Below are 18,010 nucleotides of genomic sequence, written 5' to 3'. Positions count from 1 at the left end.
AGAAAGACGACGCATCGAATCTCCATCGCATCGTGAATCACGACTCGATCAACAAAGTCGTGCTGATGAAGAAAGACGAAATATCAACGCAACAGCGGAAGCTTTTGATTCACAAGTATGTGTTTACGCCGACTGCATCTGCGAAGTATGTCACAAGCGATGTTATAAAAATCAAGTCGCCAACTGCAGGTTTGATGACAGCTGTCCTGATTATCTTCCCGTCGAGCTCTCAAACAAGAACTCGTTGCTTTTGTGTCACCGATGTAAGACGCATCTGAGGTCGAAGAAGACAACTCATCCTTCTAAAGCATATTGGAACAATCTTGATCCCGGCGTTATTCCTCAGGAGATTGCAGTTCTCACACAAGTGGAGATTCGATTGCTCGCTCGAGTCATCCCTTTTTTAAAAATCATCAAATATGATGGCGTTTTTGGACAGTATGGATTCAAAGGCCAAGCAGTTTTGTTTGCACAAGACATTTTCGAGGTAACTGAAAAGCTGCCAACGATGCTTCCTCGTTCTCCCGAGTCTGCTGGATTGATTGTTATCACCGAAACTCTGGAGAACCTCGACAAAACACGCGAGTTCACAGTTTCACGTGACAATATAAGCAATACAATCAAGCGGTTGAAGGCTAAAAACCACCTGTATCACGACGTTCAGAATGTCACAAGTACCACGCAGCTTGATGTTGAAAGTTTCATCAGGGTACAGCAGCCTCCCGCACCACTGGCAAAGCTCCCAAGTCGAATTCAGATCAATTAATACTCGACAATCATCCGGGCTCAATGGAATCAAGCTAATCCAATGTTTGGCTACAACGCAAGGCAAGCAGTGCTGCGCAATGGCAATTGGCGCAATAATTCGTTCAACTATTCTGTCGCCTTCTGAATGGGACTCCAACACAATCAATGCAATTTTGATTGAGTCGGATAGACTCTATGAGACAGTTAGAGATTTGTCCGATCCGCGATCGATTCCTGACAGCAGTTTTCTTCTTGTGAACAACTTCAATGTCGTGGCGAGTGAGATTACAATGTTTGGAGGCACCTTCTCCCTTCAATACGATCAAGATCCAGTGATCTTTGGCAGCTTACAAGATCGCAAATACAGTGATACCTCGGTTCACGAACTTAATTCGTGAACTGACTCTGGTCGCGAACCGAATTGGTCGTGAACCGAGGCACATTTTCCCATAGGGTTCAATGTAAATCCGGTTAATCCGTTCTGACCTTTTTTTTTTTGGTTTTTGAAGCACAAAAATATGAAACAAATTACAATACACATTAGTACTGTACAGTATAGTAATGTATAAAGGGAGAACACTAACCTTGCTTGAGATGACTTCTGGCATGGAGGAAGGCGGGTGGGAGGCGGTTATTGTTTGGAGGGAGAGTCCCCCTCCATAAGGACATCAGGGGGATCTCCTTCAGGGGTTTTCTCTCTCCTTTGTCTCCTCGTTGCAGGCTCAGTTTTGCTGAAAAATCTGTCCAATGTCACTTGTCTCTTCCTGCGCTGCATAACCCTCCGGAAATGAGAGACCACATTATCATTCATGAGATTTAACACTCTGTTCGTGACAGTTATGTTGGGGTGGTGCTTTTCAAAAAAGTCATGACACTCATTCCATTTTTGCATAATGGATTTTATGGCATCACTGCTAACCTCCTCCCTTTCTTCCTCTTCCTCAGTGGAATGCTCCTCAAGAAGTGCCTTCTGCTGCTCACTGTGGAGTTCAGAAAGTTATTCCGTGGTCAGCTCCTCCCTATGTTCCTCAACAAGCTCTTCCACATCAGCACCATCAACGTCCAGACCCATACTCTTGCCCATGGACACAATTTCCTCCACTACCTCTGCATCAGACCCTTCTAAGTCATGTTCACGTTCAGTGACACATTCTGGCCACAGTTTCCTCCAGGCTGAATTTAGGGTTCGGGGAGTGACCTCTTCCCAGGCTTTGTCAATGAGGTTAATGCAGTGGACAACATTGAAATGTTTCTTCCAGAAGTCTTTCAAAGTCAAGGACGTCTCTTCAGTGACATTAAAACACCTAGTGAAGAGCGCCTTTGTGTACAGCTTCTTGAAGTTGCAGATGACTTGCTGGTCCATGGGCTGCAGAAGTGGTGTTGTGTTGAGGGGGAGGAACTTTACCTTGACGAAGTCATACTCAGCATCCATATCATCCACCAAGGCTGGAGGGTGTGCCGGGGCATTGTCCATCAGAAGAAGGCACCTTTCAGGCAGCTGGTTATCAGAAAGATATTTTCTGACGGTGGGTGCGAACACCTCGTGCAGCCATTCCATAAACAATTGCCTTGTGACCCAAGCTTTGGCATTGGCTGTCCACATGACGGGCAGTCTGGCCTTGTTCACATTTTGTTCCCTAAATGCACGAGGGGTCTGAGAATGGTACACCAGTAGTGGTTTAATTTTCAGATCGGCGCTTGCGTTGGCACACAGCAAAAGGGTCAATCTGTCCTTCATGGGCTTGTGCCCTGGTAGTGCCTTTTCTTCCTGTGTGATATAGGTTCTGTTCGGCATTTTTTTCCAAAAGAGCCCTGTTTCATCACAGTTGAACACTTGTTGAGCGACGTATCCTTCTGTCTTCATGAATTCCGCAAATTCTAACTTGTAGGCTTCTGCTGCGGCCTTGTCAGAACTGGAAGCCTCACCATGTCTAATCACACTGTGGATGCCACGTCTCCTGCGGAATTTTTCAAACCACCCCCTACTGGCTTTAAATTCGTCACTTGCTGCACTTGTAGAGGGGCTTCTTTGCAGTAAATCACTGTGCAATTTCCTGGCTTTCTCACAGATCATAGCTTCACTAACGCTATCACCTGCCAGCTGTTTCTCATTCAACCACACCAACAAACGTTTTTCCACCTCTTCCAGCACTTGCGTCCTCTGCTTGGTTAACATTGTTACTCCTTTTGCAACATCAGCTCCTTTGATGGCGGCTTTGTTTTTCAAAATAGTCGAGATTGTTTACTTTGCCATCTTGTACTCCGAGGCCAGATCAGTCACATGAATACCACTGTCATGCTTTTCTACAATTTCTTTCTTCAGCTCAATGGTTATTTTCTTCACAACCTTGCTGTCACATTTACTACTGCTCTGCACTTTCTTTTTGCCACCAGGCTTGCGCTGCACATTCTTGTCACCTGCATTTCCACTTTGCACATTGTCACTTGCATTTCCACTTTGCACATTGTCACCTGCATTGCTGTTCTTGTCACCTTCATTGCTGCTCCGCACTTTCTTTTTTCCACCATGCTTCTTGGGAGCCATATTGGGAGTCCAGTACAGTAAGCACTCAAACGGGTGAACTGTACAATACAGTAAGTACAGTATTGTACAGTACAGTAGTACAGTACTGTATGTGCTAAAAAGCACACCAAAAAGCAAAAATAGATAGATAGATCGTTTATTGTCATTGTCACCAGTACAACGAAATTTAAAATGCTCACCAGTCAGGGCATCATTCATACATTTAAATTAAATAAAACAAGAAAATAAAAATATAATTAAATGAAAGATAATCAATTTATACTATATATAAAAACAGCCCAAGTATACCCACATACCCACATAAGGTTACATTTGTCATTGCACATCTCTATTTCACAATCAATTGTAAACACTATTACTTAATAATTAATTAGCATTATTGAGTGTGGTGATCGCTGTAGGATAAAAGCTCTGTTTGAATCTGTTTGTCCTTGTTTTGACTGATCTGAATCGTCTGCCTGATGGCAACAGCTCAAACAGTGAGTGTCCAGGGTGAGAAGAGTCCTTTATAATGTTCTGTGCTTTTTTGATGCAACGTGAACTGTGTAGTTCTTCCAGTGTGGGGAGATGGCAGCCGGCGATCTTTTGGGCTGTGTTGATGACCCTCTGGAGCGCTTTCCTCTGAGCCACTGTGCAGCTGGTGTACCATACACAGATGCAGTATGTAAGAATGCTCTCGATGGAGGCTCGGTAGAAGGACACCAGCAGTTTCTGTGTGATGTTATTATTCCTGAGAATTCTCAGGAAGTAAAGTCTCTGCTGGGCCTTTTTCAGAAGCTCAGTGCTGTTGGCGCTCCAGGTCAGGCCCTCCCCAATGTGGACTCCCAGGAAGCAGAAGTCTGCCACCCTCTCCACACAGTCCCCGCTGATGATTAGTGGTGGAGTGTCCGTTTTCTTTCTCCTGTAGTCTATTATGAGCTACTTGGTCTTTGCGGTGTTAAGTAGCAGGTTGTTGCCCCTGCAGTATGCTGTCAGCCGCTCCACCTCGTCCCTGTAGGCAGACTCATCCCCCCCAGAGATGAGCCCCACCACTGTGGTGTCATCAGCAAACTTCACAATGGTGTTGCTATGGTGGACGGCGGCACAGTCGTGTGTAGAGGGAGTAGAGCAGGGGGCTCAGTACACAGCCCTGGGGGGAGCCGGTACTGAGGCTCAGGGCTGTGGATGTATGACGGCCCACTCTGACCCTCTGTCTGCGGCCCGAGAGGAAACTATGTATCCACATGCAGGTGGAATGTGGAATCCCCAGGTCGCCCAGTTTTTCCACCAGTTTGTGTGGGAGGATGGTGTTGAACGCAGAACTGTAATCCACGAAGAGCATCCGCACATAGCTCCCCTGCTGCTCCAGGTGTGACCGTGCAGCATGTAGTGCTGTGGCCACGGCGTCCTCCGTGGATCGGTTCGCTCTGTAGGCAAACTGGTGGGGGTCAAGGTTTCGGGGCAAGCTTCCTATGATGTGACTCCGGACCAGTTTTTCAAAGCACTTCATCACCACTGGCGTGAGTGCTACTGAAAGTGTCGTCACAGTACTCACAGTACTTCTTTCTGTGTCTCTTCTTCTCTCCACGATCTTCCTACAGGAAGTCACGACGATGTGACAGCCTGGAAATAGCATTAAAATGGCCGCGGCTCCTGTTCATGAACCGAAGCGGAGTTCGTGAACCGGAGCATATTTTTATGAACTTTTCTGTTCGTGAACCAAGTTGTTCGTAAACAGAAGCGTTCGTGAACCGAGGTATCACTGTATCCTCCAGGAGGTGTCGGTTTCAGCCTATTTGATGGCTTACAGACACTATTTCTCAACTATTCAGCAGGAGTTTTGATTGCGAACTTGAAGAGCTACGCTGTTATGAATATCAATTACCTGTACTACTATGCTGATTCGCACTCATGTGGCCCAAAAGGAGCTGCTGCTGCAGCAAATGGTTGAGCGTGCGTCATCGAATGCAGCACATTCGATGAATTGGTTCGCATATGTAAGCGAGCAACAGGATTTTAAAATATCGCATACACTCTCGACTACATTCACGTCATAATTGAGAGCGAAATGAACTCGAAAGTCGTTTACCCAGAGCCTCAAATCGACAATGATGGTCAGCTATCACACATTTCACCAGTTGATCCAACTCATTTCTCTTCCCAACCCGTCGTCAGCTCAAGTGAACTTCAAGTGGATTCAATTCCTGTTCAAACTTCTGTTATGGCATCGATTGATGCACGTCAACCGCAGGAAGACTCGGGGTTAACAAATTCCAGGCGATGGCGGTCAATGCGAATTGCTCAAAATCTCAAGAAAGACTACCGACAACATAGTTAATGATCGACATGAGCTGAAAGCTGAGGAGTTTGCTTGGTATCACCTCTTCCCCAATGGTATTAATGGACTTAAAGAAACTCGACCGGTGCAAATCTCACCATTGGATTACTTTCAATCACGTATCATGGGCAATGATACAAGATTTCAGCGCACAGATTATCTGTTTTACGCTCTCTCAATGTACGAGTATTATCGCATAACGAGCAACATCAGTGTATTCGGAAAGAAGGTCCAAAACAACAACAAGATGGTGGAAGACGTTCATCTCTATGTCAAGAACTTACGTGGCTCGATGGCGTATTGGAATACTGCTCAGAGCGAGCTCATTGCACAGATCCGTTGCTTGGGCCCGCTAAATTACTTCATAACTTTCAGTTGCAACGATCTCCATTGGAAAGACATAATTTGTGCACTGTTGATTGCTGATGGAAATCCCGACAAAGATCCGACAACTTTAAGCACATATGATGCATAGAAACTCATTGAGAAATATCCGATCGTCGTGAGCCGTCACTTCATGATTCGAGTCAATGCAATGATGGCTTTACTGAAATCAGATGAAACAATTCTCCGTGGAAAGTTGGTTGATCATTGGTGGCGCATTGAGTTCCAGAATCGCGGATCGCCACATCTTCACATGCTGGTTTGGATCGAAGGAACACTAAGCTTTGACACTCCAGAAGGCATCGCTCGAATCGATGAAGTCATGACGTGTGCATTACCAGACGATCCGGAGATGAAATCTCTAGTCAGTGGTGTTCAACGACAGCATCACACCCAAACGTGCTATAAGAATCGTTCCGTTGAATATCGCTTCAACTTTCCGCAAATTTCAAGTGAAAGAACTCACATCGTCGCAAATACGTCTGATGAGTTCATCAAAAACGGAGGTCGTATGTGTATTTTGAAACGCAATCCAGATGAAAACTTTATCAACAATTATAATGAGAAGCTGTTAAAATGTTGGAGGGGCAACATGGATTTTCAACCATGCGGAAATAACGAATCAATTGCAATGTATCTCGCCAAATATTGTTCAAAAAACGAGCCCACAGAGATGTCTGCAGGTTTGAGAGATGCAATTCGAATTATACGCCAAGAAGAAAGTAGCACATCAGCAAAACTGTTTAAAATTTGCATGAAAATTCTACAAGAGCGACAGGTCTCTGCTTGTGAATGCATCTTTCGATTGTGTCATCTTCTTTTGAAGCAATCTTCTCGCCGATGCGTTTTCTTAAACACGCGCAAACCTGAACAGCACTACAAAGTTCTCCGTTTCGTGAATGATGAAGCTGCCGGCTATTGCAAGAACATCTTTGAGCGATATACGAACCGTCCACAAGATCCACATCAAATTTATCAATTTGAGCAGATGTCTCTGATGGAGTTTGCTATGTTATTCGAACCTCACTACGGCAAAGTAATCGATGAAGAAGATATTGGGGACCAAGATGCATATGATGATATTCCAGAAGTTCGACAATTGCGTTTGTTGACTCTTTTAGACGGAACGAAAATGAAAATCAGAAATCGCCCAGCTGTCGTACGGGTGCCAGCCTTCCGAGAAGCCAACGATCCCGAGAACTACTATTACAGTCTTCTGGCACAATACTTGCCGTTTCGTGATGAGACTGAACTGTTGAGAGGATGTAATTCATCAAAGGATGCGTTTCTGGCTAGAGAAGATCAACTCAAAGATTCAAGCAGGCTCTTGGAGATCCATCGTGCTCGAGACCGACAGTTGGAAAACGCAATTAATCAGGCCAACTGCTTTTATCAAATTGCCGGATTCAGTTATCGATGACGACATTGATGACATCGGTCAAGATGATAATAACGACATTAGGCCAAGCGACAACGAGTTTGAAGCATCGTTGACAAAGATGAATGTTGACCAAAAAGATCTCTTCAACTTTATCACGAAAAGCATCGAGAAAGAGGTGAGAGGATCACTCGATCGCGTTAGAATGTTCATCACTGGCGGTGCTGGAACTGGAAAAACGTTCACACTCAACCTTATCAAGGAGCAGATTCGTCGTTGCTATGGTGGGGAGATGGATTCGGTGAAAGTTGGTGCTCTTACTGGTGTCGCAGCAAAGTTGATCTCGGGTCGAACTCTTCACTCGATGTTCAAATTGTCGGTGCAACGCGATGGCAAGTTGACAAAACTACCCAATCTCACCGGAATCTACTTGAAATCTTTACGATTTCAATGGCGAAACACTCAATTTCTAATCATCGATGAGATCTCCATGGTTCCATACGAAATGTTGGAACATTTGAACTCCCGTTTGCAACAACTTAGGGATAGCAACGATTTGTTTGGAGGTATCAATATTCTTCTGTTCGGGGACTTGATGCAACGCCCACCAGTTCGAGGAAGTGCTGTGTTTCATCAACCAAGGATCTCGGAACCAGCAACTCAATCTTTGGCGCACTTTGTCATTCTGCTAACTTGTCCAGAACATGCGACAGCGAGGAGACACAACTTTTATCGATCCCCTGAACGACTTGCGGATTGGTGAGCTAAAGTCTGAACATATTTCAATTTTGATTGGAAAAGTCGACACGAATCTAAGTGGTGACTTCGCAATTGGAAAAGCGCTCCGCATTGATCCAACCAACGCGCTGGTAGATGAACACAATCACGAAGCTCTTCGACACTACCTTCAACAAGGTAAAAACATGATCAATCTCCGGGCAGCAGACAGAATCTCTGACACCATCAAAAATATTGACAATATTAACATACAGAGGCTCATTCCGGAAGATATTAACAAGACCGGGGGATTGCCAAAGAAGTTGACGATCTTTGTCGGAGCAAAGGTGATGCTTCGATACAATGTCGACACTACTAAAGGACTCGTTAATGGTGCGATGGGTGAAATTGTTGACATTATTTGGCCATTATTTCGACGAGCACAAATGTATGCAGAAGATTTGCCCAATGTAAAAGTAAATTTCTTTGAGATCGGCGAACATATTATCGCACCAAGGACTGTGGAATTTCCTGCAAAACTATCAGCAGGTACAGCAGAAAGACGAATGCTTCCGCTTATCCTTTGTTGGGCAGTAACTGTTCATAAGATGCAGGGTTTCAACGGTCGATCGAGCAGTCATCAACTTGGGATCTAAATTTTTTGCAAAAGGTCAAGCATACGTCGCATTGAGCCGCGTGAGATCACTCGAAGGAATTCGATTGGAAGAGCTTGACTGCTCCAAAGTGCAAGACAAAAAGTTCTGCAATTTACCAGCGTTGGAAGAGATGGAACGGTTGCGTCAACTTCCGTCATATCGAAATGCTAGTGATATTTAGAACAATCATACACAAAGACTGAAATAACGACTTTCCTTATTTATAATCTCAAATTTAATATAGTACCAATGTGATACAAATGAAAATGAATTTCTTAGTCAAGAAAACAACAAAAATGTACAATATAAACAATCATACAAAGACTGAAAACCTTATAATCCTTATATACGACTTTCCTTATATTTAATTTAAAAGACCAATGTGATCAAAATTAAACTCTTACTCAAGAAAAACAGAAATGAATAATAAAATAAAATCGATGCCACACATATAAAGGATTTATAGTGAAAAACTTTGTTTTTACGGGTTAATTTTTTGCACCTCGACTTCTGCCCTTGACTTCCACATTTAATTTAACTTCACATTTATAAAGGGCTTTAACCAAAGCGCTGTACAGTGAATTAATGATGATGCAAAACACTGCCATGGGACGAGATGGAATGGCGGGGTGAATGTTATAAAAATGAGGATGATGTGTAAGAGGAAACTGAGGTAAATGTAATAAAGGACTCTATCAGGCGATGCTGGTCTCCGTTCGTCTTTTATTTAGGTTCTTCTCTGCACCCCCACTGGCCTCTTTCTCGGACCAGTCCTGTCTCATGTGCGCCCCGCGCACGCTCTCTCTCTCTCTCGGACAAGTCCTGTCTCACGTGCGCCCCGCGTACGCTCTCTCTCTTGTGCCCCGCACACTCCCCCGTTAACTCCTCTATTCCCGCACTCCGCACACCGCTGGACGACGGCGAGCAGAGGTTCTTCGGCCACGTGGCCGATGGCGCGGATCCCTCTCACCACCCAACGTGGCTCAGCCTCTTAGATTCCCCGACTGCCCCTATCTCTTCCGGGCTCCCACTTATATACATTCCCCCCACGTGACCCTGACTCCTCCCCTTCCGGATCCTCAGATCCGGCCCTCCCATACTATCTCTCTCTCTCCCGCTGGCTCCGCCCCCATTCACCTCGCCTCCCATTGGAGCCGAGGTGAACGGTGGCCCCTCCCACACGCCCCGCAGACCAGGCTCCGCCCCCCAATACCCCGGGCCGTGTGATTGGACCCGAGCCCAGCAACAACCCCATTTACGCTCGCATTACATGAAGATGACAAGATTGTCCTTCAGGCCTTGTTGTTCTTGCATAGCACAACATGGTAAATCTTCAACACTCACGACCACCAGCTGCCACGATGAAACGTTATGCCTTGTGTAGTGTAAAAACACATGGAGTCCGTCAGGTAACTTTGTAAGTTCTCTGTGAGGGTTCGTCTTAATTGAGTGGTGGAGACACTGGTTTGGACGCCATGCTCACTCTTATTGACGCAACCCTGGGGTTTGTTTCAGGCAAGGGTGTTGAACCTTTTTTCTGCCAAGGACCATTTGGATATTTATAAAATCATTCGCGGGCCATACACAATTATCAACTTAAAAATTAGCCTGTTATATTTGGTCAAACATTTAACTAACTCACCCCTATTGTTATGGCTGGAACTGCTTCTCTTTGGTGAGGCATGTGATGGTAGGTGGTATTGATGATGTTGCTACTCGCAACTGCTTTTCCAGGTTTGCGTCGGTCAGTCTGGAGCGCAGTCAACTCTTTCCGATGGTAAGTTTTGAAAAGAACTGCTCGCAGCAGTAAGTTGTTCCGAACAGAGATGTATATTTCAATGCATGTCTCCTCAAAGTGGTAAATTCATAATTGCTTATGTAACATTTATAGAACTCAAGCAATCGGAGGTTGTTGTACCTAGCTTTCAGCTCATCATCGCTTTGCAGCTGAATTATTTCGTGTTATAGGTTATCAGGCACATCAGCTGGTTCCACATTGAATGGTGTAGCAAAGATGTTCAATTCCATTTGTTTACTTTTCACGTCCTTGAATCTTTCATTAAATGCCTTCAATTAGTTTCGCACATTCATCAGCATATTCAAGTGTCGTAGAAGGCTTTTGTCCTTCCAGAGTGGGGAAATGCACCGCGTTATTCCTTTCGAGTTGCACTTTCCACAGCCTTAATTTAGCTTCAAATTATTTCACGTTTGAAAGCAGGGAGCTGAGAAGCTGGTTGGGGCCCTGCAGTTTGACGTTTAGCTCTGAGAGGTACTTGGTAATGTCCACCATGAACGCTAAATCACACAGCCACTTGCTATCATTGAGTTCCCGACAGGTTTTCCCTTCATCTCCATGAACTGCTTGACTTCATCCCGCAGTTCGTAAAACCTCATGAGCATCTTCCCGCGACTCAGCCACCGCACTTCACAGTGATGAACAAGATTACCGTAGGGAAATAATAAAATAATTAAAATAAGACATAAATCATTCTCACGACGTTTCGGCCACAATGCAAGCAGCCGTCTTCAGGTGAAGAACAGGTCTGTCGGAAAGACAGCGTCTGAATCTTTCCGACAGACCTGTTCTTCACCTGAAGACGGCTGCTTGCGTTGTGGCCGAAACGTCGTGAGAATTATTTAATTGTTTTATTTTTATTCTTTTATTATTTTCCTTCTACGTGACTTTACTGAAAGAACCAAGATGAATCCCTGCAGTCACGAAAGCTTTAAATCGAAAGATTACCGTACTCAGAGTCAAGATCATTCAGTAACTCCTTAAATTGGCGGCTGTTAAACCCTCTGCTTTTGACAAAATTTATGCATGACACTACTATTGACATCACAGTGTTGAGCCGCAACGACTGTGCACAGAGACTTTATTGGTGTATGATGCAGTGGCATATAATGAAATCACTTGGATCAAGACTGAGACGATTCAGTTCTTTCTTGACAAATGCAATTAACCCTTTTTGCGAGCCAACCATGGCTGGAGCTCCATCTGTAGTAAGGCCACTTAACTTTTCAAATGTTAGCTCAAGTTTTTCCATTCGTAAAACAAGTCTCTCAAACAAGTCCTCGCCTCTAATGCCATGCATGGCTTCCAGTGACAGCAGTTCCTCTCGCGTGTTAAACTCTGCAGTTATCCCACTAACGAAAACGGCCAGTTGGGCAGTATTTGTTATGTCCGTTGTCTCGTCACAAGCCAGAGAGAAGAATTCGAAATCTCTCTGCAGAATCCTTTTGTGTTTTTCAATATATTGTGCTAAGTCAGTAATCCGTTCTGAGACGGTTCTCCGGGACAAAAACTCTGAAACAATTTTACTTTGTCTGGTGCTAACAACTCCGCAGCAGCCACCATGCACTCTTTCACAAACTCTCCCTCTACATGATGCCTCAGCCTCTTTGCGATTAGCTCGCTCACTACATAACTCGTCTGAATAACGTTGTCTCTGTCACAACGAGGCCTAGTGAAAGCGGCTTGTTGTGATTGCAAACTCCGCTGAAGAGCATTGATTTTATCCAGACTGCATTTGGCCTCCCAATTCATTGAGTTTAGCATGTTTTGAGCTGTAATGATGCTCCAGATTGGCTTTTTTCATTAATGCTAATGCATCGCCACAAACTAGGCATACAGGTTTGCCTTTGACTTCATCAAAAACATTTTTTGTCCATTTCTCTTGGAAAGATCGACACTCTGCATCAACTTTTCTTTTATTCGTAGTCGCCATTTGTATGATGTCACACCACTTAAGTTTTAATAACTATACTCTGTGGTTCTTTCGGTAAAGTCACGTAGTTAGAAATAACATAAAACAAATCACGAAGTTTCGATTGCAACACAAGCAATCATCAGGTGGTAAAACCACAGCAAGAAAAAAATTGCTGAAGTGGGCGAGAGAGCTGCCGTGGTAAGAGATTATATAGGTAAGAAGGGGGGAGGAGCAAGCGGGGAGAGAGTGGGGGGTGTGGGGTAGGGGCGAAGGCTGCGTGAGCGCTCGGGGGAGAGGACGTGAGGCTGGGGGGGGGGGGGAAGTGGGCGGGGCTGGAAGTGGGAGGCTGGGAAAGCTGGGGATGCAGGGGGAGATTAACTCGGAAAAATAGACTAGTACCTGGCAGATTACGATGGAAACAACCATAAACAGTTAAGGTTTTACCTGGTTAATAACATCCTTCCAATGATTGCTCAATTTGTATCCATCTTCTTTTTATACTCTTAGGTTTTTTCGGTAAAGTCACGTAGGTAAAAATAAATAATAAAATGATAGAAATAATTATAGAAATATCCATCCATCTTCTCGGTTGAAGTTATGTCTCTTTATATATTTGGATGGCTTGATGAACAAACCTTTGATAGTAGCCTGAAGGTATACAGAGTACCTTGGTCTCGGAAAAAATAATATCATGCGTGCCCAAAGCGTTATAACAATGGTATTGGTTCTGCCGTGTTTCAGATCTGCCTTGTGTTCGCGAACACGGTCCGAGACATGTTTAGTTTCCTCAATTTAACTGCTACCGCAGGTACAACTCAGTTTGTAGACTCCAGGGTATTGCATGTCAGGAATGACATCCTTCACAGATAAGATTAGATGACGGATGTTGTGTACTGTATTGAATCGGACCTGGATCTTGTGTTTGTTTAAGATTTTGGAAAATTTTTGATAACACCTATATATGGTAACATGATGGTTTTGATCGGCTTCTTAGGGGATTGTTTCTCCATGGTTGGAGAAACAGCTTTGCGAATAATGCGGTCCGAGTACCCATTCATCTTGAGGGCCTGGTGTACGTGTTCACTTGCTAGGTGGTGTTGGTCGGAAATAACTATCCAGTGTGTGTCGCCAGCCACGCAATTATTCAGTAAAGCAAAGCCACCGAGCGGATGGGCCGTCATCGTGGATGGGAGCAACGTCGCCATGGCTCACGAGTGAGAGTGAGCGAGTGAGGAGGCTGTGATGGCGTGGAGGAGGCCATGATGGCGGGGAGAATGCCGTGATACACTCACTCACTCATACGCTGACTCACTCACACATCATACACTCACTCACACAACCACTGACCCATTCACTCATCATACACTGATTCACTCATCATACACTGGGAGTGACTCATGCTGCCAGCTACGGCTGCAAGTTTGGTCGTACATGTTATGTATATCGTTTATTGTTAAATTTGAATCAGTTTCTACGATAACTGTTGTTACATTGTTTTTATAGCTTTATTGTGGTGATTTAGAAAACATTTGGTTAAGCCATGTTTCTTGCGGAAGTGCGGAGTTATCTTGATAACTTTAATCTAAATTGTCTTATGGTTGTTATTGTTTGACTTGCATCACATTGGGATTTTTGCAACAGCGTTGTAATACGGTGTTTCTTTTTGGAAGATTTGCTGGTTTATCCAGGATGTTTCTGTTGCGCGTCGTCGCTTTAAGATGTTCTCTGTTCATATTTAGTTTGTTGCGGTTGCACCCGACTCAAGAGCCACATGGCTCGCAGGGCTATACCTAATAAATTAAACTTGAAACTTGATTTTGCTTCGATCGCTGTTCTAATCCTGCATCTTGGATTTGGAACATATCCAACGTTCGTATCATCGACTCTTGAGGCCTTTTTTGCGTACTGTAATTTCCTGAATCTTCATCAGAGATTCAGTTTTTGCGAGTGTGAATAAAGGTTGGCTTGGAGTTATTGTCTGTTTCGACAAAGAAGTCGACAGCATCGTCGTCATTCATCGGAGGCAAGGTCATCAACGTCACGAGGAATCATCTCATCGCATCTCGTCTCATCATCACACAGTGTTAACACTTTCGCAAAGTGTTCACTCCCAGCCTGCCTGGCACTGACTGTCCTCCGAGTCACCGCAATACAGGCAGACGGGCCGCGGGCAGCTGACGAGAAGTATACGTGTCTGTTCTGTCATGTACTCATATGTGTCCCGTCTGTCCCGTAATGGACATTCCTTGCTTGTCCCTCAAAATTTACGTTATTATTATGATTCACTTAATATAGATTTATGTTGCTATGAAAAAAGCTCCTAGATTTATTTAATTTCGAGTCCTGCCTGCGGTTGCCTTGGCAGGGCCACACCAAATTATTTTGCGGGTTGTATGAGGCCCGCGGGCCAGACGTTCCCCACCCCTGGTTTAAGGTCTGCGGACTCTAGGTTTGAGTAGAAAACCAAAGGCGCCAGGGGAAAGGAGACCAACTGAATAAGAACAGTTACAGATTTAGTGGCATAGAATTGGTCACTACGGTAGCAAAGCGCTGGTGCTGACAGAGAAGGGTATCTGCAGCTGCAGCAGCCCTGTCTGTTAGCTTGTCACGTGATAAGCCAGAGAGAGGGATGTAGGGGAAACGTGAGGTAAGCCTGGGAACTCACGAGTAGGTTCTGGAAGGGGGCGTGGCCATGCTGGGAGGATAAAAGGGGACCCCGAGCGAATGCTCGGGGCTGTCGTTGGAGTGTGATGTCCTCGTCGTCGTTGTTCCTGTTTAAGATCGTCGCCTCCGTCGTCTCGTGCCTTCGTCGCTGTCGTCCACTTGATAATTGCACTGTGAGCAGTAATTGGCTGTCTTAGTTCAGCGCCGTCAGTGTCAGACGGCTAGCATTGTGTTGTAGGCTAGCAACCAGTGTGGAGTTGCGTTGAAGCGAGAGACAGAGCGTTGTGTAACAGCAGAGAGTGTGTAACAGTGTGCTCGGTGTTTAATTAAAGAACTGCTTCCAAGAACTTGCGTCTCCAAGTCAGTCACTACACAAGTTTAAGCCTTTTAATAACTGAAACAGATCTTAATTTTGGAGCTTTCGTGACTGCAGGAATTATTCTTTGGTTTTTTCGGTAAAGTCACGTATAAAAATAAAATAATAAATTAAATAATAGCATACGACGTTTCGATTGCAACACAAGCAATCATCATCAGGTATAATGAAATAGCGACATAGAATATAACCAGAAAACTATAGACAGACATATAAGCAGACAGATATCACCAAGATACATAGAGAGAGCAACCCAGGTACAGAGAGAGGTGATCGTCTCTGTGGGGTGGCCTTAAATAGACAGAGGGGGGCGGAGGCAGAGAGAGGGAGGGGGTAGGGAAAACATTTACATGTCAATGAGTACGAAGGGAGGGGAGTAAGGTAAGCAGGCTTAGAGGGAGACAGAACACACTAAATTAAATAACCTAGCAAAGTATCGAAATGTTATGTAAAACGACACAGAGAGTCGGTCAACACACAACGCATTGCCTGGTCGATTACGTATTTCAAAGATTGCTAAGTTAGAATTTAAGTGTGAAAATTCCAAAGAAAGACAAAACATTAAAAAAGAGGAACGGAGACACACAGACAGAGCAGAACCTAAGAACGATACAAAACGAGTGTAGACAGAGAAAATTACACTAAATATACAGGCAGAGAGAGAGAACAAGAAACCCAGAGAGAGAGAAAAAGGTAAACTTGGAACTTCCCCGTAGAAGTGGTTCAATCTTAATTTTGGAGCTTTCGTGACTGCAGGAATTATTCTTTGGTTTTTTCGGTAAAGTCACGTATAAAAATAAAATAATAAATTAAATCGAAACGTCGTATGCTATTATTTAATTTATTATTTTATTTTTATACGTGACTTTACCGAAAAAAACAAAGAATAACTGAAACAGAGTAAGGCTTATCACCGTAGAAGTTTACGCTAACGAGCACTGGTATCAAAACCTGGGAAAACAACCCGAGGTTCAATGGTACCAACACCTCAAACCAGAGGTCAACGACAACCAAACTTCACCCTGCCAGGTGAACATTAAATCCCTCAAACGTAACTCAATTTCACCACAGTAACTACAAAGACCATATCCTACGCACTTATAACTTCACGAACATTGACATTGTAGAACAGGAAGAGACGCATGCAAATGACAGAACAAAGTGCTTTGAATGTCCTTCTTGCCAGTTCTCACACACTTGTCGAATAAAGACCTTCTGGCCGAGATCATGTCTTGAACTGGGTCCTGTCGCTCAATAGTCTGAGTGTGTGTATGGGAGTGAGAAAGTGTCGTGCGTGTGCAAAAGAGAGTTGATGTATGTGCGATGGAGTAGCTCACGGCCCTTGCAGATCTTTACAGTGCTCTCCAACCTTCAACTGAACCTTATGGTGGGACCCCAGGGTCCCGAATAAACGGAAGTCAAAATTTTATTTATTTATTGTTGGCAACTCCGTCCCACTGCGCACAAACGCCGCGACCCACCTGGCGCGGATCATTCTGTTGTCATGTCCAAGCTCAGCGAGGACGAATGCGCAGAAGAAACAAAACTTTGATGAGCGCATCGTGTAGAGCTCGTCGAGAGGAATAGACTGCCGTATCGTTCGCCTTCAACAGACATAAAATGATGTCGCAACGCGGTTCATGCGAGAGCCGGGGGCTTATGGGACACCGGGTCCCGCCATAACGTTCAACTGCTATCTCGGACGCTCACCAGCACCCAGGTCACCAATGGAGCGACACCACGGGTACCCCTCACAATTCTAGTCACCCTTGACCAGCGCTCCCTGGTGGCCCTCCTCCGCAGGTTGCGCACTCCTGCAACTCGGACCGCCGCTCGGTAGGACTCGGTGGCCCACCACTGACCATTCTCCGCAGCCTTCAGCACCACCTTAGTGGCTACGCCCAGGTCCAGCCTGCCCTCAGAACGCACTGTTCCAACGCGCTGGCAAGTGCTGCCTCGTGCAGTAAAATGGCCGCCCAAGTTGCAATGGCCGACCTTCAACAACCCGACGACCCGAGAGCTCTTCACCTCGCTCTGCCTGGTTGGTTCAATCACTGCACGGTTCCACTGCACGGAGTACTGTCCAGCATGTTCCCAACAAGCCACCTTCAACACATTCCTGCGGAGGGAGCTGGTTGGAACGTTGGGTTGCTCGGTCAATGGCCTGCAGGGTCAACGGCGGCGTGGTGTATTCCGCAAATATGGCCGACTGTGAGGGCGGGCACAAGCCGGCGTGAGTAGGTGAAACGTTGAGTTTTATAAGGGCACCACGGGGTGACCAGCCCCTCCCCACCCAGCCCCACCCTCCCCACCCAGCCCCTCCCCATCCTCCCCTCTCCACCCAGCCCTACCCCTCCCATTTTTGGATGCACGATGGACGGACACAATAATCCCCTGTGGGCTGGTGTAACCAGGAGGTTCCTTCCAGTAAAAAAGGAAAAATAAATGAAAGAACGTCTCTCTAGCAAACTGTCCCCCTGAACCATCCCTTTAAATCCACCCTCAGGTGCCGAGCT

The 18,010-nt window shown here is 45.2% G+C and overlaps 1 protein-coding gene across 1 annotated transcript; it reads right to left on the bottom strand.

The window, feature by feature from the left end:
• Positions 1–1,744: 1,744 nt before the first annotated feature.
• On the bottom strand, positions 1,745–2,918 carry LOC133363057 (tigger transposable element-derived protein 1-like). Its single transcript, XM_061582067.1, has one exon. It carries the CDS (start codon positions 2,819–2,821, stop codon positions 1,745–1,747), a length of 1,077 nt encoding a protein of 358 aa, XP_061438051.1. The 5' UTR covers positions 2,822–2,918.
• Positions 2,919–18,010: the final 15,092 nt, after the last annotated feature.

Source organism: Lethenteron reissneri, unplaced genomic scaffold (assembly GCF_015708825.2).
Source record: "Lethenteron reissneri isolate LAM-NWPU_2019-01 unplaced genomic scaffold, ASM1570882v1 scaffold_1639, whole genome shotgun sequence".
In the NCBI taxonomy this organism is placed as follows: Eukaryota; Metazoa; Chordata; class Hyperoartia; order Petromyzontiformes; family Petromyzontidae; genus Lethenteron; species Lethenteron reissneri.
This window is presented reverse-complemented; position numbering and strand designations above follow the sequence as displayed.

Excerpts from the sequence above, each read along its gene's own strand:
- LOC133363057 (XM_061582067.1), bottom strand. The coding sequence starts at position 2,821 with ATGATCTGTGAGAAAGCCAGGAAATTGCACAGTGATTTACTGCAAAGA.